Genomic DNA, 17,739 nt, shown 5'->3' on the forward strand with positions numbered 1-17,739 from the left:
ATTCATTTTTTATAATTCGTTTTTTCTTTTATTTTCTTTGTTCTTGTTTCTTGTTTCTTTTTTTTCAATAATCTTCATTCTTCCTTTGTTCATTTGAATTATATCACAGATTAGAATTTGTTGAATCTGGATGTTCACCTGGAATTTTTCGTACTGTTATATCGTTACAAAGAGTTTCGTTTCCTGTTCCCTCCTCTCATACCTCTTCCTGTAGATGTTCACCCTCATCGAAATCGTTCCAATCTCCCTTTTGCGATAAATCAACTGACTCTCATCCACATGGATGTATACGCACACATCGAAACATTTTCCCAAGACGCATGCCTATAAGTCATAGAAAATCTCTAAGATTTATAACCCTCATTCTTTCGAACATTTCAAAGTCGTAGACCGATCAAACCCATGGAAATTCTACGGTAAATTCAACCCACGTATACTCCGTCTAAGGCAGAATAAGACTCGTCGACAGTGGCAATTTCGAAGATATTCTATTTTGGATGAATTAACTTGATGATGATTACGACTAATTACGCGTGTATAACATAATAATTAAAATAAACTGAGAATTATTATGTATGACGGTATATTACGGTAATACATAGTAATATATAGTAACATATAGTAATATTAATCCTTTGAAGTGTAATTTATATTCCTAGCTTATTTTCAACCAACTATGATCTGAGTTCTCTTGCTTTTGATATCTCATGTACACATGTACACATATACTTTCAAATTAACTTTTAGATGAAACTATTTCTTACTTATTTTTTTTTATTAACCAAATGATATATCGCGTCAAAGATAATTTCATGCTGAAAAGGATTAAATATAAAATATAGCAATATATTATATTTTATAATAATAATAATAATAACAATAATAATATATATATATAATTATATTTATAATAAGTATTTAATAAATATATTAAATACATTATTAAAATAGTATAATAATATATTTTATGATAGTCAGCATCGAAATTATAAAACTAGAGCAAACTTTTTGCCATTTTCGATATATTTCTTGAAGAAAGTGTAAGTCCCGTGGCTTGTTTGCATCCGGCGAAAGGTCTGCTTCCGATTTCGTAGTAGGAGAATACTGGTAGAGGTAAAACCGAGGCGGCTTGATGGTGATGGTGATGTTAGTGGTAGTGGTGGTTGTTGGATACTCTCGGTTGACAAACGGCTTGCCAGATCCAGGCGACGAGCCTCTGGCTCCCCTATCGTGCCGGCGTTGGCTTTTGCCACGTTTACACGGGCGCAATACCTCGACGATATAGAGTTTAATAGCAACTAGAGCCAGTACCACCTGGCCCTACCACTCTGTTTCTGCCAACTTTCTGTCGGATAGTGAGTAAGAGAGAGAAAGGAAGTGTGTGTGTGTGTGTGTATGAAAACTGGTCGAGAGTCTGGACGACATATATACGTTCGTCCTTTCACCTTCCCTCCATCTTTTTCTTTCTCTTTCTCTTTCTTTTTCTCTCTCTTTCCAGCCTTAGAAAATCCCTGCGGAATTGTAGACTGTGGTAAAATGGAATACGCGTCGCTTCAAAGTTAGAAGTCTGTGAGAAGCCTCATTCTAAAGGCTAGGCCGTTTCTTAACGTCAAACGGAGAACCCCAAGATGTCTTATACGCCGACCATTTGGTTATCCTTAAAGGACTCCGTTCAAGGTAATTCTCGCTTAAGATGAGAGAAAGGAAAGCTATAGCTGTACGTGTATGAGTTATATGTATATCAATTTCAAATGTAACACGCGGATTTTCTTTTTTCTCCTTTCTATCATCCTCGAAGCCCTTCTTTTTCTCTTGACTACTTCCCTACCATACTATCCATCGCTTTTGCATAAACTTGGAAAATTTGTAGAATTTCGTTCGTTCGACGTTCTCGAAAGCGCCTTATCGTATTCCCTGTGGTATTTCACCGATCCGAAAGTGGATTTACGTAGAACTTGTTTCAGTTACAACGATAACATAAGACCGCAAGGAAACGGAATAACCATGTCAAGTGTATTGTGATACGAATAAAACGTCGCTTTTTCCAACCGTCGAGTTGTACTATCGAAACAACGCGTTTTTCCTTTTTTTCTTTTTTTTTGCTACCCTTAGATCATTCCTAGAACATTTATCCTTGATTATAAATAGCCATTTACATGAATAAATACATTCAGTATATTAAATGATGAAAAACTAATACAAAATGTAACGATAATTCGTTGAAAGTCGAATGAATCCGTGAGACTTCGCGAATCCGTACGACGGATTTTTTTCTTTTTTTCTTCCTTGAGAACTCGATCAATAAACATTTCATAAATATTTACTTGGGCCACTATATATTTCAAATAGATCGTGGATGTTAAATTTGTGTAAAGAAGATATTAATCAAATATTCACTTTATACTGGGCATAGCATTCCGTTTTCCAAGATGCTGCAATATGAATAAGTTTTCTTTTCCGTATATATGCTATGAGAAGTGGGGTGGTAGGAAAAAGAGAAAGAATGAGAAAAGTGGTAGCGGCGGAGGGGAGAGGGGTAGAGGAGCTTATCCGAACCATAGTAAAAATATTCCATATTTCAGTCTCTCAGCAAGCATCGAAGCAGAGCTGGAAGAAAACCGATAGAGAAATGGAACGCGTGTGTCGGATAAACGTGAGATTCTTTTGAGAACGCAATGCTTGTAATACGGAAACTATAAATATGGCTACCGCCATGTGTTAAACGTTCTCTATTTCTATCTCTATCTCTCTTTCATTTCAAAAATCGTATCCTAGTCGTAATGGCGAAAAGTTTTGCTCGGTGAATTGCGACACCCACGATTTGATACTTTTTTTTTCTTTTTTTTTATCTCACTCGTTCTTCTCCCTTCTCTTGTCTCCTTTGTCTCTCACATTTCCAGTCGAGATTTTCTAAGTAAAACGATAATGTTGAACGCAGTGCTATGTTGTATACGCAGTGTTATAAACATGTCCCATGTACGTTCGTACGACACGTAACCGTGTCACTCTACTTAAACATTTTCTAGTTGTAATGGTGCTACCCTTCTCTTTTTCTTTTTCTTTCCTTCTCTTTTTCTCTTCTTTCCCTTTTATCACGTCACGTCACACATTACTACGTATGTATGTAAATGATATAAGCAATGGCGTTTATTACGTACATCCATTGCAGGTTTTCACGAGGAAATAAAAATGTAACGATTGATATTATATAAATATATTTCCTATCTTCGTTTCATACGTTATATATTTCTTACGTTAATTATTAATATCACGTTTATCTATTACAGTCTTTATTCTCTGTTTTCTAAAAAATCTAAAATTTTCTTTTTTTTCAATGCAAATAACTAAACTAAAAAAAAATTCAAAGGACATTTTCCAAGAATAATCTTCGATGAATTTCGTTTAACTGTTCTCTTTCATTTCAGCTTTATCGAATTTATGGAAAACTTGCGACGGTTCTTTTTTCCCTCCCATGCTATTAAAGCTTTTGGTAGTAGCTGGTAACTCTTAGAATTGCAGATTTTTCGTTGTTCTTATATTCATTATACTCTCATATATATCTATCCTTTTTGAACGTTGCTTATCATAGTAGGCAAACCGGTATGGTTGACTCTCAAAGAAGAAGGCTCATATTGAACCTCTATCTCTTTTCTTTTTACTTCTTCTCTCTTCATCTGCGATCTTTCATAATATCGTTATTTTCCTTTGTCTATCCTTTACTTTTCACGTTATCATTTTCTACATCGTTCTCTTCTTCTCGTCCCAATAAATAGCACGGCACGATAAACGAATTTCTTTTCTTTTTCATTTTTTTTTCTTTCTTTCATTTATTAAACTTTTTTTTCTTTAAACGAATCTTCAAAGCTTCAAGGATGAATAGATTATATAAGCTGTCTGAACTAATCATACTCATTATCGTTTAACTTCAGTATAGAATGAATTATAAGATAACATCATTCCCGAAGAGAACACCGATTTTCGCCCAGGCTGCTGGCTTCAAGGTCGCGTGGGAGTTACCCACAAGCAACTTCTTGGACAATCGTGTCGGCAGATCCCTTTCCGACGTCCACGAGTCCGCGAAGCTCGTTTACGAGAGGTAATAAATACTTAAATAGCGAGTTAATAATGAAATGGACGACTCAACGATTCTAGGATCACGTGGCCTCGAATCGAGAACGTCGGAAGAGTAGATTCTAGGTCGAAAATGTAAGAGAAAGGGCGAGAGAGAGAGGGAGAGAAAGATATAGAGATATAGAGAGAGAAGGACAGAGAGAAGGTCGAGAGAAGGATGAAAGCCAAAGAGGCCGGATTTCTGGTCGCTCTCTCCCAAGATTTCCGCGGTAGGAGGCTTAAAGATTGCCCAGTGCAATCTCGTCCTCAAGAAACCTACCCTTCTAGTCTCCTCCTTGATCCTTCGAATGTCGAACCACGATAAAACTCTTCTCCTTGACTCCCTTCTATCTTCCCTTCTCTCTCTCCTTCTTCTATTCTCCCTTCTTCCCCCATCCCTATTAAATTAACTTGAATAGAATGTAGAATTGCAATGTTACTCGTAGTATTGTTATCTTGATCAATATATCGTATTTAGCCTAATTGTTTTACGAAAGATAACATTTTTTATTATGAATAATAATGACGAATTATTTTACAATATTTTTTTATGAATTGCAGTGAATTTATTAGTTTAAAAAAAAATTAATAAATATTGAATAAGTAAAAGCGTAAGTGTGTCGAAACATATCAAACTATAGTTTCCAATATTATTACCTAATCATCAATAATCCAATATTCCAATACTCCATACAAATTAATGACAAGTAGGAAATAAAATATAAAATATTTGAAGTGATATATCGATATTAACGAATTTTTTGAAAATAAAATTTTATTTTTAAATGATTATTTTTAGCAACAAGAATTAATTATGATAAAATACAAACATCGACGATTTTCCCTTTTTCATTTTCTTCTTTTGTGCGAACGCGGAAAATGTTTCAGTCATGGTTTCGATGGACACTCTTGTCTTCTGAAGAACATCTGTCATATTCTCGAGTACGTAAAATGGAAGGATGGCGTTATGGCGAAGATATTGAAATTATTCGTCGGGTAAGCGCTTCACATATTAATATCAATTACATGTCTCCGATATTAATCACGTTTCGTTTTCAGGCCATACATTAATAACGACACGTCGACCGATGCATCGTCGGATTTCTGTCGCGTTCACCTCGAAAATTGTCCATTAGAGTTTCAAGGGGTCAATGCTTTTTCAGAGAGAACTTCCGAACCTTCATCATGTAATTGAAGATGAAGAAAATATCACGTCTAATTTTACTCAATGTACTTACTAAGAAGATAGATTTCGATCTATGATTATTTTTCTATTCGTATTTATACGTTCGTTCAATATAAAAATTTAGACGATCACACATATAAATAAATGAAGTTATCGTATACTATTATATTATATATACATTATACAATATATGTATAATACATACTTATATGTGTATATATTTTTTTATTATATATTTATAAAATGTACTGAGTAAATCTATGTAATTAAATAATTAAATATTAATATTTAAAACGCGCATCGTATGTATTCGTCGCTATACAATCGTCGAAATAAAACGAAATTTTATCGTAGCGAATAATAAGTTTAATAATAATTTAATCACTTTAATTATAACGACATAACAACTCGTAATTCATTGTAACTCGTTTGCTATACATGTTATAAGTGGTCAGTATTTTAATAGAGAGAAAGAAAGATCGCGAAGTACAAAATTTCTTTCGTTGAACAGCGAATTAAAAAGATAGAGGATGCTCGTAGAAAATTCCCTTTTCACGTGGAAAAATTCGTCTTCACGACTATTAGTGGGGTGTGGTGGGCATAAAAAATTTTGGTGTCACAGGCATTGTTCTTTTCTTTGCGAGTGCCAGTATGTTCGCGTGTTTCTCGCGTCAGCTGACGACGGATATAATTGCAAGGTACTCCTCTGATGCGCTGGTTTAACGAAAAGCATTAATTTAGAGTGTTTCATAGTTTCCTTGAAAAGTAAAAGAGAAAGAGAAAGAGAGAAGTAAACGAACGTATAAACCTTTTTTTTCATACATACCCATATTTCTTTTGCATAGGTGTATAATGTAAAAGAAGTAAATTTTTTTTTTATTTGCATAGTAGATGAGTGGTCAGAAAATTACGTGTTTGTAGTATGTCAATATTTCTACTGTTAGCAGTTTGTTAACTTGTTTTAGTTGGCACGCAATTTTTTACTCGTGCCGTATATTATACAGTACTCATAATAATACTATATTTTTATAACCTCGATCACATTATCGAACTTCTGATAAGGGAATATCATTTATGGATCATGTGCAATCAACGATAAATGGATGTAAGTTTCATGTCATTAAAGTTAACGTTTATCTTCGAAGTTCGTACGGTAAGGAGACATTTTTGGGAATTTTTATCACACCTGGTATACACCAACGATAAACTTTAAAAATTTTCTCTCTATTTCTCTCTCTCTCTCTTTTTCTTTTAAACGATCCACGATAATTTCCGTACCGGTGTCACGCTCGATTGAATTTCATGAGCGTTTTCTCGTTTAAAGCTTTCACATGCATTCAGCTGGCTTAAAAATTCCTCGATTCCCATGCATCCGTTTTCGAATGCACTATTTTTCTCTTCGTTTCCCGTTTTACTCTGACTCGGTTGTCTTTCCATCCCTTCCCCTCTATCCTTGTCTCTTTCCATTTCGTCATGTCGTTCTACGACAGAGTAGTGGTTATAATTGCATCTGGCGGTCCCGTTGGTGGCACGTTAACGAAAAGCATTAATTTAGAATGCTCTGTGGTTTTCTTCCCAGACAAGCAAATACTCATACAACTCCCATATGCAATTAACGGCAGGCTCGTTTTGCCACGATGAGCTACGAAACGAAGAAATAAGAACCGGCAAATGAAAAGGAGGCAAAATGGTTGACAGCTTTTCTTCTCTTAACTTGTCTCTCTCTCTATATATATATTTTTTTCTATATGATTATATGTATTTATATTTCTATTCTTCTTTCTGTCTCTCTTTCTCTTTCTTTCTATATAATTATATATACTTATATCTATGTCTCTGTCTTTTATCTTTCTCTCTTTCTTTAAAGTCTACTCTATTTCAACTGACAAAGCTTCCGACTCGAAACGATATGAGAGAGAAGGTGGAAATCAAGAGGAAAATCGCGATCGTTGCTTGGAATTCAATCATTCGTACTTACACACGCCTCCTTCCTTCACGTTGTTATCGCCGTTGAATCGTGTCTTACAGCAGACAAATAATGATTGTACGTAGTACCTAGAAATGGATTTTATTATGTCTACCGTTTCAATACCGATCTCCTTTTAAACGCAGATATCGAGAAGATTTCATTTTCGAGTAGTTGCTTTTCACGTTTCGAATTTAATAGAAAATTCGTGCTCTTCTTATAAATTATAAAAAGGCTATTTAAAATAGAAGAATGCTCGACAATAATAATGCTACTCGTTCGTAAATTATCGGATCACATTGATTTTATTTTTACATTTACGGTTCCCAAGAGCACTTACGTTTTCAACTATTTATCTGCTATCTGGTTGCGGCACCGAGCAAATACCCCGTTCGCTAATTAAGAGTGGCCAAAAGAGCTTTCGAAAGAGAGAGAGAGAGAGAGAAAGAGAAGCAAACTTTAAAGGACGTCTGATTATTGACTTTCCTTTCAGTTTCTTAATTGCTTTTACAACTTGTGGAAGGATCAACGTGAAGTTTTGCTGCATTTTTGTGACATCACGAATGTTTTTCATGATTTCAATTTTACAATCGAAGTTTTTAAAAACGAATTTGAAATTCCTTTTGAACAAATGAGAATCCTCCCCTTTCTTATCTCTTTTTTCTTACAAAATAAAGGAAGAAGAAGGAATAATATAATAAATAAAATAAAATATGATAAAAAAGAGAACCATGGCAAAAGACATTTCCTTTAAACAGAAAAGTCTTTTTTCAGCTTATCGTCGATTTTCGAAACAAGACACATTTGAAGAATACATTTGACTCGTATACTTTTGCTCCTTTTTTATGGCTCGCAGTAGTGGTCTGATAAATATTTTAAAGAGACAGTTACGACGAACATAAATGGATCTTATATATATCCATCTTCACTCCTTTCTCTCTCTCTCTCTCTCTCTCTCTCTCTCTCCCTCTCTTTTTCTTTCTCTCTTACTCTTGCTCTGTCTCTTTTTGTCTACTTTTCTCATAGAAAATGCAGAAGGAATGTTTACATCAAGCAGACATGTTTATTCTTCCTCTTTTACCAACGCAACTACCTTGAAGGCTTCCTAGATTCAGTTTTAGGAAAGTAAAGCAACGCTTTTCAAATTCGTTCCCGGCCGTATTTAATCTCTCGTTTTCATGAATAATAGGAAAGACAAGTTAAAGAAAGAGAAAAAGAGAGAGAGAGAGGGAAATAAAACAGTGAAGCTACTCCTCTTTTGTATTAGTTCTCCTTTATATTTTAATGCATTACCGCGATCTATTAATCTAAGAATCTTCATAAATATAGTCTCTTTATTTGCATTACATAACCTATCTACTTAGATACAAAACATGAAATTGATAACAAAAAGATCTTGATTAAATTACGTCATATAAATTAAGATACCTCACTGTTGTATCTATTATATCCTTTAAACGAATGTTTCAGATTGTTAAGTGGTGTTAATTTACATCATCATTACTACGTTACGTGGGTATTCTTTTCTTTCATGGAATATTTTTAACCGAGCGAAACCTATGATATTATATAAATAGTAAGAGGAAACGTTTACAAGTCTTACTCGTTTGAGTTATTCACCTCGTCAGATATGTTTGAACACGAGAACACGAATAAATAAGTTCACTTAACTTTGTTTAACATAGGAATCGTGCGTATAAGATACAGGTAACAGGCGGGGCCATTAACCCATTGAAAAAAATGGAGGATGGTCGAGAAGAGGTATTACCGTTACCGAACGCTCGGAAATAAGCAAAGAAAACATCTCTCTCTCTCTCTCTCTCTCTCTCTCTCTCTCTCTCTCTCTCTCTCTCTCTCTTCAGTCGTCTAGTAAATCTTTCGAGAGAAACCGACCAACAGCTTCGTCGAGAATCTCGTGAGATATTTAACGAATCGACACAGTTCGATACCGCGTCGAGATGACGTTTCCTCTTCGCAAATTATGCGAGCAGAAGAGAAAGGAGATTATTATTGAACAACGATCCTAACCAGTCGTGAACTCGAATTTACTCCTCGCTTCTCGTACGATCGATAAATTTTTATAAGAGTTACATCGCTTCGATCTTCGGCTCGGTGATTCTTCGATAAAACTTCTTGGATTTGCGATTAATCCAAGTTTTTGAGATAGTCTCTTAGGTTCGTGATAAGAACAACGAAGTAAAGTGTTATTCGAAAATTTTTTGATCGGTGAAACGACTTACTGTTCTTCTTTCTTTTTTTTTTGTTCAATACGATCATCGAATGATTTATCCTTGAAATATGAACATAAGAATTTATTCTATTAGAATCAGTTGAGTTTTGTTGTTTTCTTTTTTTCTTCATTCGTATTACTCTTTCCTTTTATTAACTCTTTCATAGAGTAAATTTACGAACTAGTCGTCGAACGTCATGAGCGTGGCTCCTGTCAAAGTGAAAGATAGTTGACGAAATCGGTTGCTTCCGTACCTCACGTGGAAACTGGAAGTGACGTACAAAGGATTCAGGAAAAGGGGAAAATAACATTTGGTTGCAGTCTCTTCCCGAAGAGATGCGAAGTTTCCGTCGTTCCTCAAGTCACCTTCTCGTGATCGCATGGTGTTTGGATTTCTTCGTCTTATACTCCAGCAGCTTCCACGAGGATGTACGAGGAAATTCCACGGAAGTCGAGGTCGCTCCGAGAATGCTATCGCGACAAAAGAGATACCTGATCTTTCCCGAAGGTAGTAACTTGCAGGTAAATAACGTCAGAAATATATACGTACTGCATCCTTTTCCTAATTGTTGCGGATGTTTCTCGTATTTTAGAGCTTCCATCTTTCCAGAAATACAAAGAAATTAAATGAAAACATTCTTTCTGCTTTTCATACTCTTTTTATATTTTTTTTACAAAAGTATTTCAATGACAAATTTGAAAATAATCATGAATCGATGTACACAGATATGTAAAAATTGAGAAAATTTTTGTATAAATGATTTATAATATTATACTTCAGAAATTAAAATTTTTAATTTGAAAATTTAAGGAATTTGCGATAGTTATAATTATTTTCGATTGCATAGACACACGTTAAAGATAGAATGAATGTAGGAGAAAGAGTAAAATCAACGGAGGAATAAAAAACCGAATAAATTAGAAAAATTTTAAAAAGATTGAAAAAGGACAAATGAGTACGAGTTGTTAATATAGATATATCGATATATCTTTCGAGATACGAATCTCACGCGAGAAGCATAGCGTTTGGAGAAATGGATCGACAGAAAACCGATGGGAAACGTATATCGAGTAGTAGAATAAATACGTACGTAAGAGACTAACACATAGGTACGTGTACCTAGATAGATATACATAGATACATTTATATATAAATCCCTTTTAGTTAGTGTACTGCCTGACTATCGGAGCGTATGGCAGAAACGATGATTTGGTGATGGGTCTGACAGCAGCGTTGGCTTGGGAACTTCCGAGTAAAGTCGACTCCAAGATATCGGATTTACTTCACCGTAGAAGCCGAAGTGTCATGTTCCCGAAGGTTGAAGCTTTCTTGCAGTCGTGAGTACCTCGCGATTTCTAACTAGAAGATTGTTACTTGGGAGTGGAGTTAAAGTAATTTGTCGTTGTCCAAACTCTTGCGAGGGAAAATTAAATTCGCTTCCTTCTTCGTTGTCGTCGTACGAAGAATAAGAAGCGTCATGGTGGAAGAAAGAGAAGAAGAAGTAGAAAAAGATAAAGAAGTACAAAGGAGAAAGACAAAGCTATCAAATACAATTACGTTACATAGATTATGTTACTATATATTTATATATTCTACAGACATATATGAAAGCACGTGTGTTTGTAGAGAAAGATAATCTTCGTTGCGTTTGCGCCGTTGCGTTTCAATTTGCCATCACTTTAGGAAAATCGTAAGAAATAAAAACGGTCTAGTCACTTATTGTTTTTCTTTTTATTTTCGCGACCGCGATCGCGACTTGAGAAAAGACAGGGAGAGAAAAAGAGAGAGAGAGAGAGAGAGAGAGAGGGTGTGTGAGAGAGAGAGAGAGAGAAAGAGAAGGAAAGAAATAGGGCCGACGGAAGCTATCCTCGAGGCAACGAAAATAACGGGAGACTTATGGCGTTGTATTCCGTAGGAAATGGGCCGCCCTTATCCCACGTAAATCCGCGGAGAACTAAAGCAATCTTCCACTGTCGAAGCAACGAGCTTCCTCTCTCTTTCTCTCTCTCTCTCTCTCTCTTTCTCTATCTTTTTTGCCTACATATTTCATCTATCTATCTATCTCAATCTCTTTCTCTTTCTTTCACACGTACGCTACATATACAAGACGCATCAAATCGATCGAGCTTTTTCTTCGTGAATGAAAAATGCGATAACGATTTTCCCACGCATTTTAAACGCGTTTGACGTTTAAATCTTCGAGGCTCGAAAAAGAAAATAATAATCGTCTCTTGGGTAAATACGAATCACGGGAATAACAAAGCGAAAGGAACCGGTCTCGGGATTCGCGACGAGAACACGTTTCCATGTGTTAGAGAGAAAGAGGAAATAATAGCCGTTAGTGGATTCTTAGAAACGAGATTTCTTTTTGGTTTTAACAATGCTTACGAATCAGTCAATCGAAACAATGAATAATTTTTATTATGAACGAGAAAGTTTCGATCAATCTTCTCTCTCTCTCTCTCTCTCTCTCTCTCTCTCTATCTATCTATCTATCTATTTATCTATCTATCTATTTGTATGTCTGTCTATGTCTGTCTTTCCTCTTATTTTATATTTTTCATTTTATATTTTATATATTTATTACATATTTACCGAATATCAAAAATAATGCAAAAATGAATTATCTCCGATAAATGAATTTTTAATTTTAATTAACTTGTTAATTACGGTTGACGAATATAGACACTTGTTCGTTATAAAGAGAAGAATAGTTTTTATTTTATGATGAGTATACTTCTTATGCATACAAAAAATGATCTTTTTTTATTTGGATTAAAATTTTATTGAAAACTAAAAATTATTAATTCGTAAATTTAAGACATTTAAGAATATTTTAAAACAATAACGAAATAAAAAAAAAGAGCAAAGAAATAACAGAATTCAATATCACACGTTGTATCAATTTGACTAAAAAAATTATTGATTTTACAAAAAAAAATTATGTCAGTATAATTCAATTTTATAACGATTACATATAATATAATCTATGTTTACTACGGAATATCTTCGTCATCTCTTATTTATTGATATACAACGTAGATAAATATTTTTGATATATTTAAACAGTTAATGGATTAAATATTCTTAAATAAAATCGAACTGTAGCTTCTTCTAAATATAATACAACAATCAGCATTTCGCGTTATCTATTCATTTGTATGTTACGTTTCTGATAATTGACTTACCATTATATATATTATATCACTATTTTAAGCTTATAAAGTATCGCTAAAGCATCAATAAATATTTTCTCTCTCTCTCTCTCTCTCTCTCTCTCTCTCTCTCTTTCTCTCTCTCTCTCTCTCTCCCTCTCTTTCTCTCTGTCGTTATGTCGTAGAAACTTTTGCGATTACGCGATTAATTGTTTTCCAAAGAAATGAGTGAGAGAGAAGGTGATAGTTCATTTAATTCAGAGCATGACGTGCTCATCGAAGTTTGGTATAGAAGAGAAGTGGATTTTAAATTAAACTTTATCGGCAGCACTGGTATCGACGGAAGATCCTGCGTAATGAAGGCTCTGTGTGAGGCAGGTCAGAGGCATCCATCTCAAATTGGCAAAGGCACCTTCGTTCAGGAGCTCCTGCATGTTATTTTTACGTAAGTCGATTTTTTTTTCTTTCATAAGACGTTATTTTAAATTATTTCAAAAAAGAACAAAAAATAAAAGACTCTTGATGACAAAAGATATAAAAAGGTTAAATAGAATATAAGATCCAGCTGCGATTTATGCCAGACAGCTTTTGTTTACTTTTTCGCGGTTAGCACTAAACGTGCTCAGCAAGATATTATTACAGATAAATTAGATAATAATAAAACATTCTGTAAGCAAGATAAAAATTTCTGATATATAGATAAAAATTCTTATTTATCTTTGATTAACCAGAAAAAAATTTCTGAATATTTGAGAGGTATCAGCCTTGAAATGTGTTTGGTACTGAAAGTGTTAAACGACATCCCATCTTCTATCTGTCTCTCTCTCTCTCTCTCTCTCTCTCTCTGTCTCTGTCTCTCTGTCTCTCTGTCTCTATCTCTCTCATATTCTCCAATTCTAAGAAAACGCTGTGACAACGGCGCCGTCGCAGGAAGTTAACGTTTTTCTCGAGTTTCCTCTTTTATATTCGCTCGACGTTAACTTCGCTGTATTTCACTTTGCTGCTAGACGTTCGTTTAAAGTGTTTTATGTAAAGTTACGCCGGTCGTTCGCTCGCCTGCCCGCATTCTCCTCGATATCGGACGATTTAAATAAGCAAACGAGCTTCCTCGTTGTGTTCCCTCCTCCACCTTTCCGTTGCACACGCATAGAAATTGTAAAAGTACTGCAAAGAACGCGAAACTCAGGCAGGGGGATGGAATACTTCGGTAAACGAGTAAACGAGATCCGGAGGAACGAGATAACGAAAGAAAGAGGAGAAGGGTGAACAGGGAGCAACGAAATGGAATGAACGTGGGAGGATGTAAGAACGGCAGAAAATTATATTGGTACCGTTTTGCGTTACTGGAAAATACCTCAACGAACTTTCTTCCAATTAGAAAGATCGGTTGGCATGTATTAGTGAACTTTCGAAAATCCAATAATTTATTGGCCTTATCTATATTACATTGATTGAGATATAAGCATTAATCTATTTAAATTAGAATTCAAATTAAAAAAAATAAAAGACATTCAGAAATTTTCTTGAAAATTTTACATAAACATACATGTATATTCTCGTATCGATCGCTACGATTTTCTGTAGTGGAAATACTTCGGAAATATTACGACGTGTGACATAAAAATGATTAAAACGAAAAGTCATCGATGCTCGATCATTAAAAATAATATGATTTTTTCTATAAAAATTTCTGTGTTATCTTTATTATTTTAAATGCCACTATATACGTATCTCGCGTTTTCCGAACGAATTCCCATTGGATTTTTAAAAATTAATAGAGTTTATTTAGAGTTAACTGATAGCACTTGTATACGGTGCACGGAATCAACGTCTTAAATAAATAAATAAAAATAAAATATTAATTCGAATCAAATAAGAAAGTATGATGTTTGTTTAGATTACCAAGAGACGGCGGGAGATTCGAATGTTCGGAGGATCGACCTTATGAGAGAGCGTATCAGAACGGTGGAAACTGCGAGAAACTTTATCCAACGTGCAAGCACTCCATTTACAGCGTGGATCTTTGAGATCGAAGGAGGCGAGGCGAAAGCTTCGTTTGCGCGAGAAGAACGTAAGAAACGTGTGCGATGCTCGTAGGAAAAGCTCATACGGAAAGCTCGCGCTCGACCGCTCCCCGAATCCGATGGAAAACTTTCTACCAACTAGAAACGTTGCCGAAGTTTTTCTGGCTGCAGTCCAATCGACTCGTTGATGGGAAAAGGATAATGCTTTGCCTACTGTCAAAATCATTCCGACTTTCGTTGACAACGAGATTTATGTCAGGCCCAAAGAAAATATGTACACGTTTTTCTTCTGAACTCAATTTTATTATATTTTATTTCACACATTTAAATATTTACTTATGTTTAATTTAATTAAATCGAACGAACGAATGCACTTCATGTCCGAATTTATTTTTTCTAACAATCAGACACGATTTGCAAAGAGAGAAAAAAGAAATAAATATTATTGGAAGTGTTTGTGGTGTTAAATTTTTACATAATCCAATTTTTAACTCATTTGTTACTTTCTTTCTTTCTTTTTTCTTTGATAAATACAATACAGCAGAAGTTTACCTTTGTAAATTCTCTCCATCAATTCCTTTCTTTCAGATATTTTCTAATAAAATCGGTATCCCTCTATTCCTCCCCTTATCCCTCTTCTTTTTAATATAAGCACGGTTTTTGATCGTACATGTTTTCCAAGCTCCTCACAAAAAGGCATCGGCATCGTATTTGCCGGAAAACGTTCGCCGAGTTCGCCGGGACGTTGACGTCAAAGGCGAAATGCTCCGTGCATTTTGGTTTTTTACAAATTCGACCGGGAAATGGCCTCCTACTCGAAAGCTTAGCGAGCTTTATCTTTGATGAAACTTTTGGTTAAAGTTGGACCGAAGTTTATTCGGTTTGCGTTGATCAAAGGAGGATCGACCTGGTGAATCTTTTGATCATCGAAAGTGTAATTACCGTTAAAATCTTAAAACGCAAAGAATTTGATACTCCTCTTTAAAATTAATTAATTTGAATCGTTTTTACATTGGTACGATATAATAGTATAGATTTATAATTGTATATATTTGATTTACGTGTATAGAATGAGGTTAACAAATTTTTCCACTTAAATTATATTTCTATTATTTTAATACAATATTATTTTAAGACGATATCATAAAATATTCCATTAAGATGTATGACATATGAATGAGTGTTATGATTCGTTGAACAATTAATGATACATGTTATTTGAATTAAAACTGTAAGTTTAAGAATTTTTACATTTTTCTCGTTCAAACATAATTTTTTCTTTCAAGATAATCTTCCAAAATAAAAAAAAATAAAAAAGTTAAAAGGAAAAATGGTTTGTCGTATTATTATAACAAGCATATATCATTCGGAGTTAAAACAAAAAGAAATAAAAATGATCTTGAAATAACACGTTTTGACGTAGAAAAAGAAAACGATTAGATCAAATTATGTCACCCCCTTTCCTCATATCATACAATATTTTGTATAGGTATAATATTTTATGATCTTACTGAAAAATAATGGATATAATTTAGATGGGGATAAAGTTAATAGTCCCCGGCCTATGAATATTATTTTATATTCTTATATTTTACAAAGACGCAGATTAGAATGTATTCTTTTCGTAAATGAAAAATCGAGGTCAAAAGTCATAGCGAGAACTTCGTTATGCGGGAAAACGTTAAGGTAAATATTTTCTTATTTAAATTTCATTACTCTCGACACGACGGTATTGCGTTCCTTCCAGAGGCTCATTTTTGCAGGAAAGAAAAAGACAGAGAGAAAGAGATCAACTGAACGGAAGATAAACGAAAGAAGAAAACAAATTTAGATTGATTTCCAGACGATCGCGTTTGAAAAGTCCGAGCCGACCGATTACGATGTAAATAATTCTCGAAACTAATCAACGATCTCTCGAGTATAGGATCGAACGAACGAACGAACGAACGAACGAAAAGTTTTAACAGCGCGATGTCTCACCTTCCCCCACTCTCATGAATATTCCAAACCGGTCATTATATTACGTCGACGGGCCGTATAATTCATTTCAGTGCGGCTTCGAATAATTTTCGCGACGTTTTGCATTAATAAAATGGCCACTCGACTATCGTCAATTTATAGCTCATTTCGGTGGAGTGGTCCGAGCGTGTACGACTCGGTTCTACTTTTTTTTCCCTCATTCTCTTCTTCGGCATCAGGTCATGCGTGTGCGCGTAGAGGAATATGATATATCGCATATAGCGAATTATCGTACTTGTATGTAAACGTGATATCAAGAAAATCACTTATTCTAGCTGAGTTATTTTTAAATGGTTAAAAAACATAGTAAAATGATCCTAGTAGATATTAGGCTTGAAGTGTACACATTTAATATACTCAAAAATACTTTGTACATGAAAGAAATCGAAATCATATAATACAGTTTGCACTAATGTCAAAAAAAAAAAATATTTAAAAAACATAACAGACCTCTTCAAATTGTGTTACCAGAGATATGCTAATTCGGGAAAATGATGCAATCAGTTTATCAAGTTAAACGGTACTTTTTTTATTTAAAGAATAACAGAAACAATGTGAATTATTAACACCATCTACGGAAATAGTTGTAACAAAGTTTGTTATATTATGTTAGAATTAAACGTAACCGAAAGATTTTTGTTTAATCCTTTTAAATATTATATCTTAAATATCAATCCAAACGAAGTTTATTTATTATATTTATAGTAAAACGTGTAAAAAAGAACTGTTCTGATAACGTTATCACTACTGATAACTTTAATAAATACTAACAAAATAAGTATTACCATGTCTCGTTAATATTATTATCGATATATAATGTCATAATAATGTTATAATAATATTTGTATAGGGGGAGAATGAAATTTGATTCATTTGTGAGTGAGATTTCAATCATGGGATTTCAATCACTCATAAATTTAATATTTAGTACATTTATTTTTTAGGAAAATGTATAATTTTATATAAAATTATATACAATTATTAGTCGAATATATTTATTTTCTGTTGATTTAAATTATTGCTCCAATTTTGTAACAACGAAGTCATG

At 34.0% G+C, this 17,739-nt stretch overlaps 2 protein-coding genes across 2 annotated transcripts; both read left to right on the forward strand.

Annotated features, from left to right (window-relative positions):
• Positions 1 to 1,661: 1,661 nt before the first annotated feature.
• Positions 1,662 to 5,407, forward strand: LOC127067961 (uncharacterized). Its single transcript, XM_051003450.1, has 4 exons — positions 1,662 to 1,677; positions 3,935 to 4,096; positions 4,999 to 5,106; positions 5,170 to 5,407. The coding sequence occupies exons 2-4, from the start codon at positions 3,936 to 3,938 to the stop codon at positions 5,303 to 5,305; spliced, it is 405 nt and encodes a 134-aa protein (XP_050859407.1). The 5' UTR covers positions 1,662 to 1,677; position 3,935; the 3' UTR covers positions 5,306 to 5,407.
• A 4,514-nt stretch (positions 5,408 to 9,921) lies between these two features.
• On the forward strand, positions 9,922 to 14,702 carry LOC127067958 (uncharacterized). Its single transcript, XM_051003446.1, has 4 exons — positions 9,922 to 10,014; positions 10,658 to 10,830; positions 12,977 to 13,093; positions 14,546 to 14,702. Exons 1-4 carry the CDS (start codon positions 9,961 to 9,963, stop codon positions 14,673 to 14,675), a joined length of 474 nt encoding a protein of 157 aa, XP_050859403.1. The 5' UTR covers positions 9,922 to 9,960; the 3' UTR covers positions 14,676 to 14,702.
• Positions 14,703 to 17,739: the final 3,037 nt, after the last annotated feature.

This window comes from Vespula vulgaris, chromosome 12 (genome assembly GCF_905475345.1).
Source record: "Vespula vulgaris chromosome 12, iyVesVulg1.1, whole genome shotgun sequence".
In the NCBI taxonomy this organism is placed as follows: domain Eukaryota; kingdom Metazoa; phylum Arthropoda; class Insecta; order Hymenoptera; family Vespidae; genus Vespula; species Vespula vulgaris.

Excerpts from the sequence above, each read along its gene's own strand:
- LOC127067958 (XM_051003446.1), top strand. The coding sequence starts at position 9,961 with ATGCTATCGCGACAAAAGAGATACCTGATCTTTCCCGAAGGTAGTAAC. Across the intron at positions 10,015-10,657 it reads CCGAAGGTAGTAACTTGCAG|TTAGTGTACTGCCTGACTAT; the intron begins GTAAATAACGTC and ends AATCCCTTTTAG. Across the intron at positions 13,094-14,545 it reads CTCCTGCATGTTATTTTTAC|ATTACCAAGAGACGGCGGGA; the intron begins GTAAGTCGATTT and ends ATGTTTGTTTAG.
- LOC127067961 (XM_051003450.1), top strand. The coding sequence starts at position 3,936 with ATGAATTATAAGATAACATCATTCCCGAAGAGAACACCGATTTTCGCC. Across the intron at positions 4,097-4,998 it reads GCGAAGCTCGTTTACGAGAG|TCATGGTTTCGATGGACACT; the intron begins GTAATAAATACT and ends AAAATGTTTCAG. Across the intron at positions 5,107-5,169 it reads ATATTGAAATTATTCGTCGG|GCCATACATTAATAACGACA; the intron begins GTAAGCGCTTCA and ends TTTCGTTTTCAG.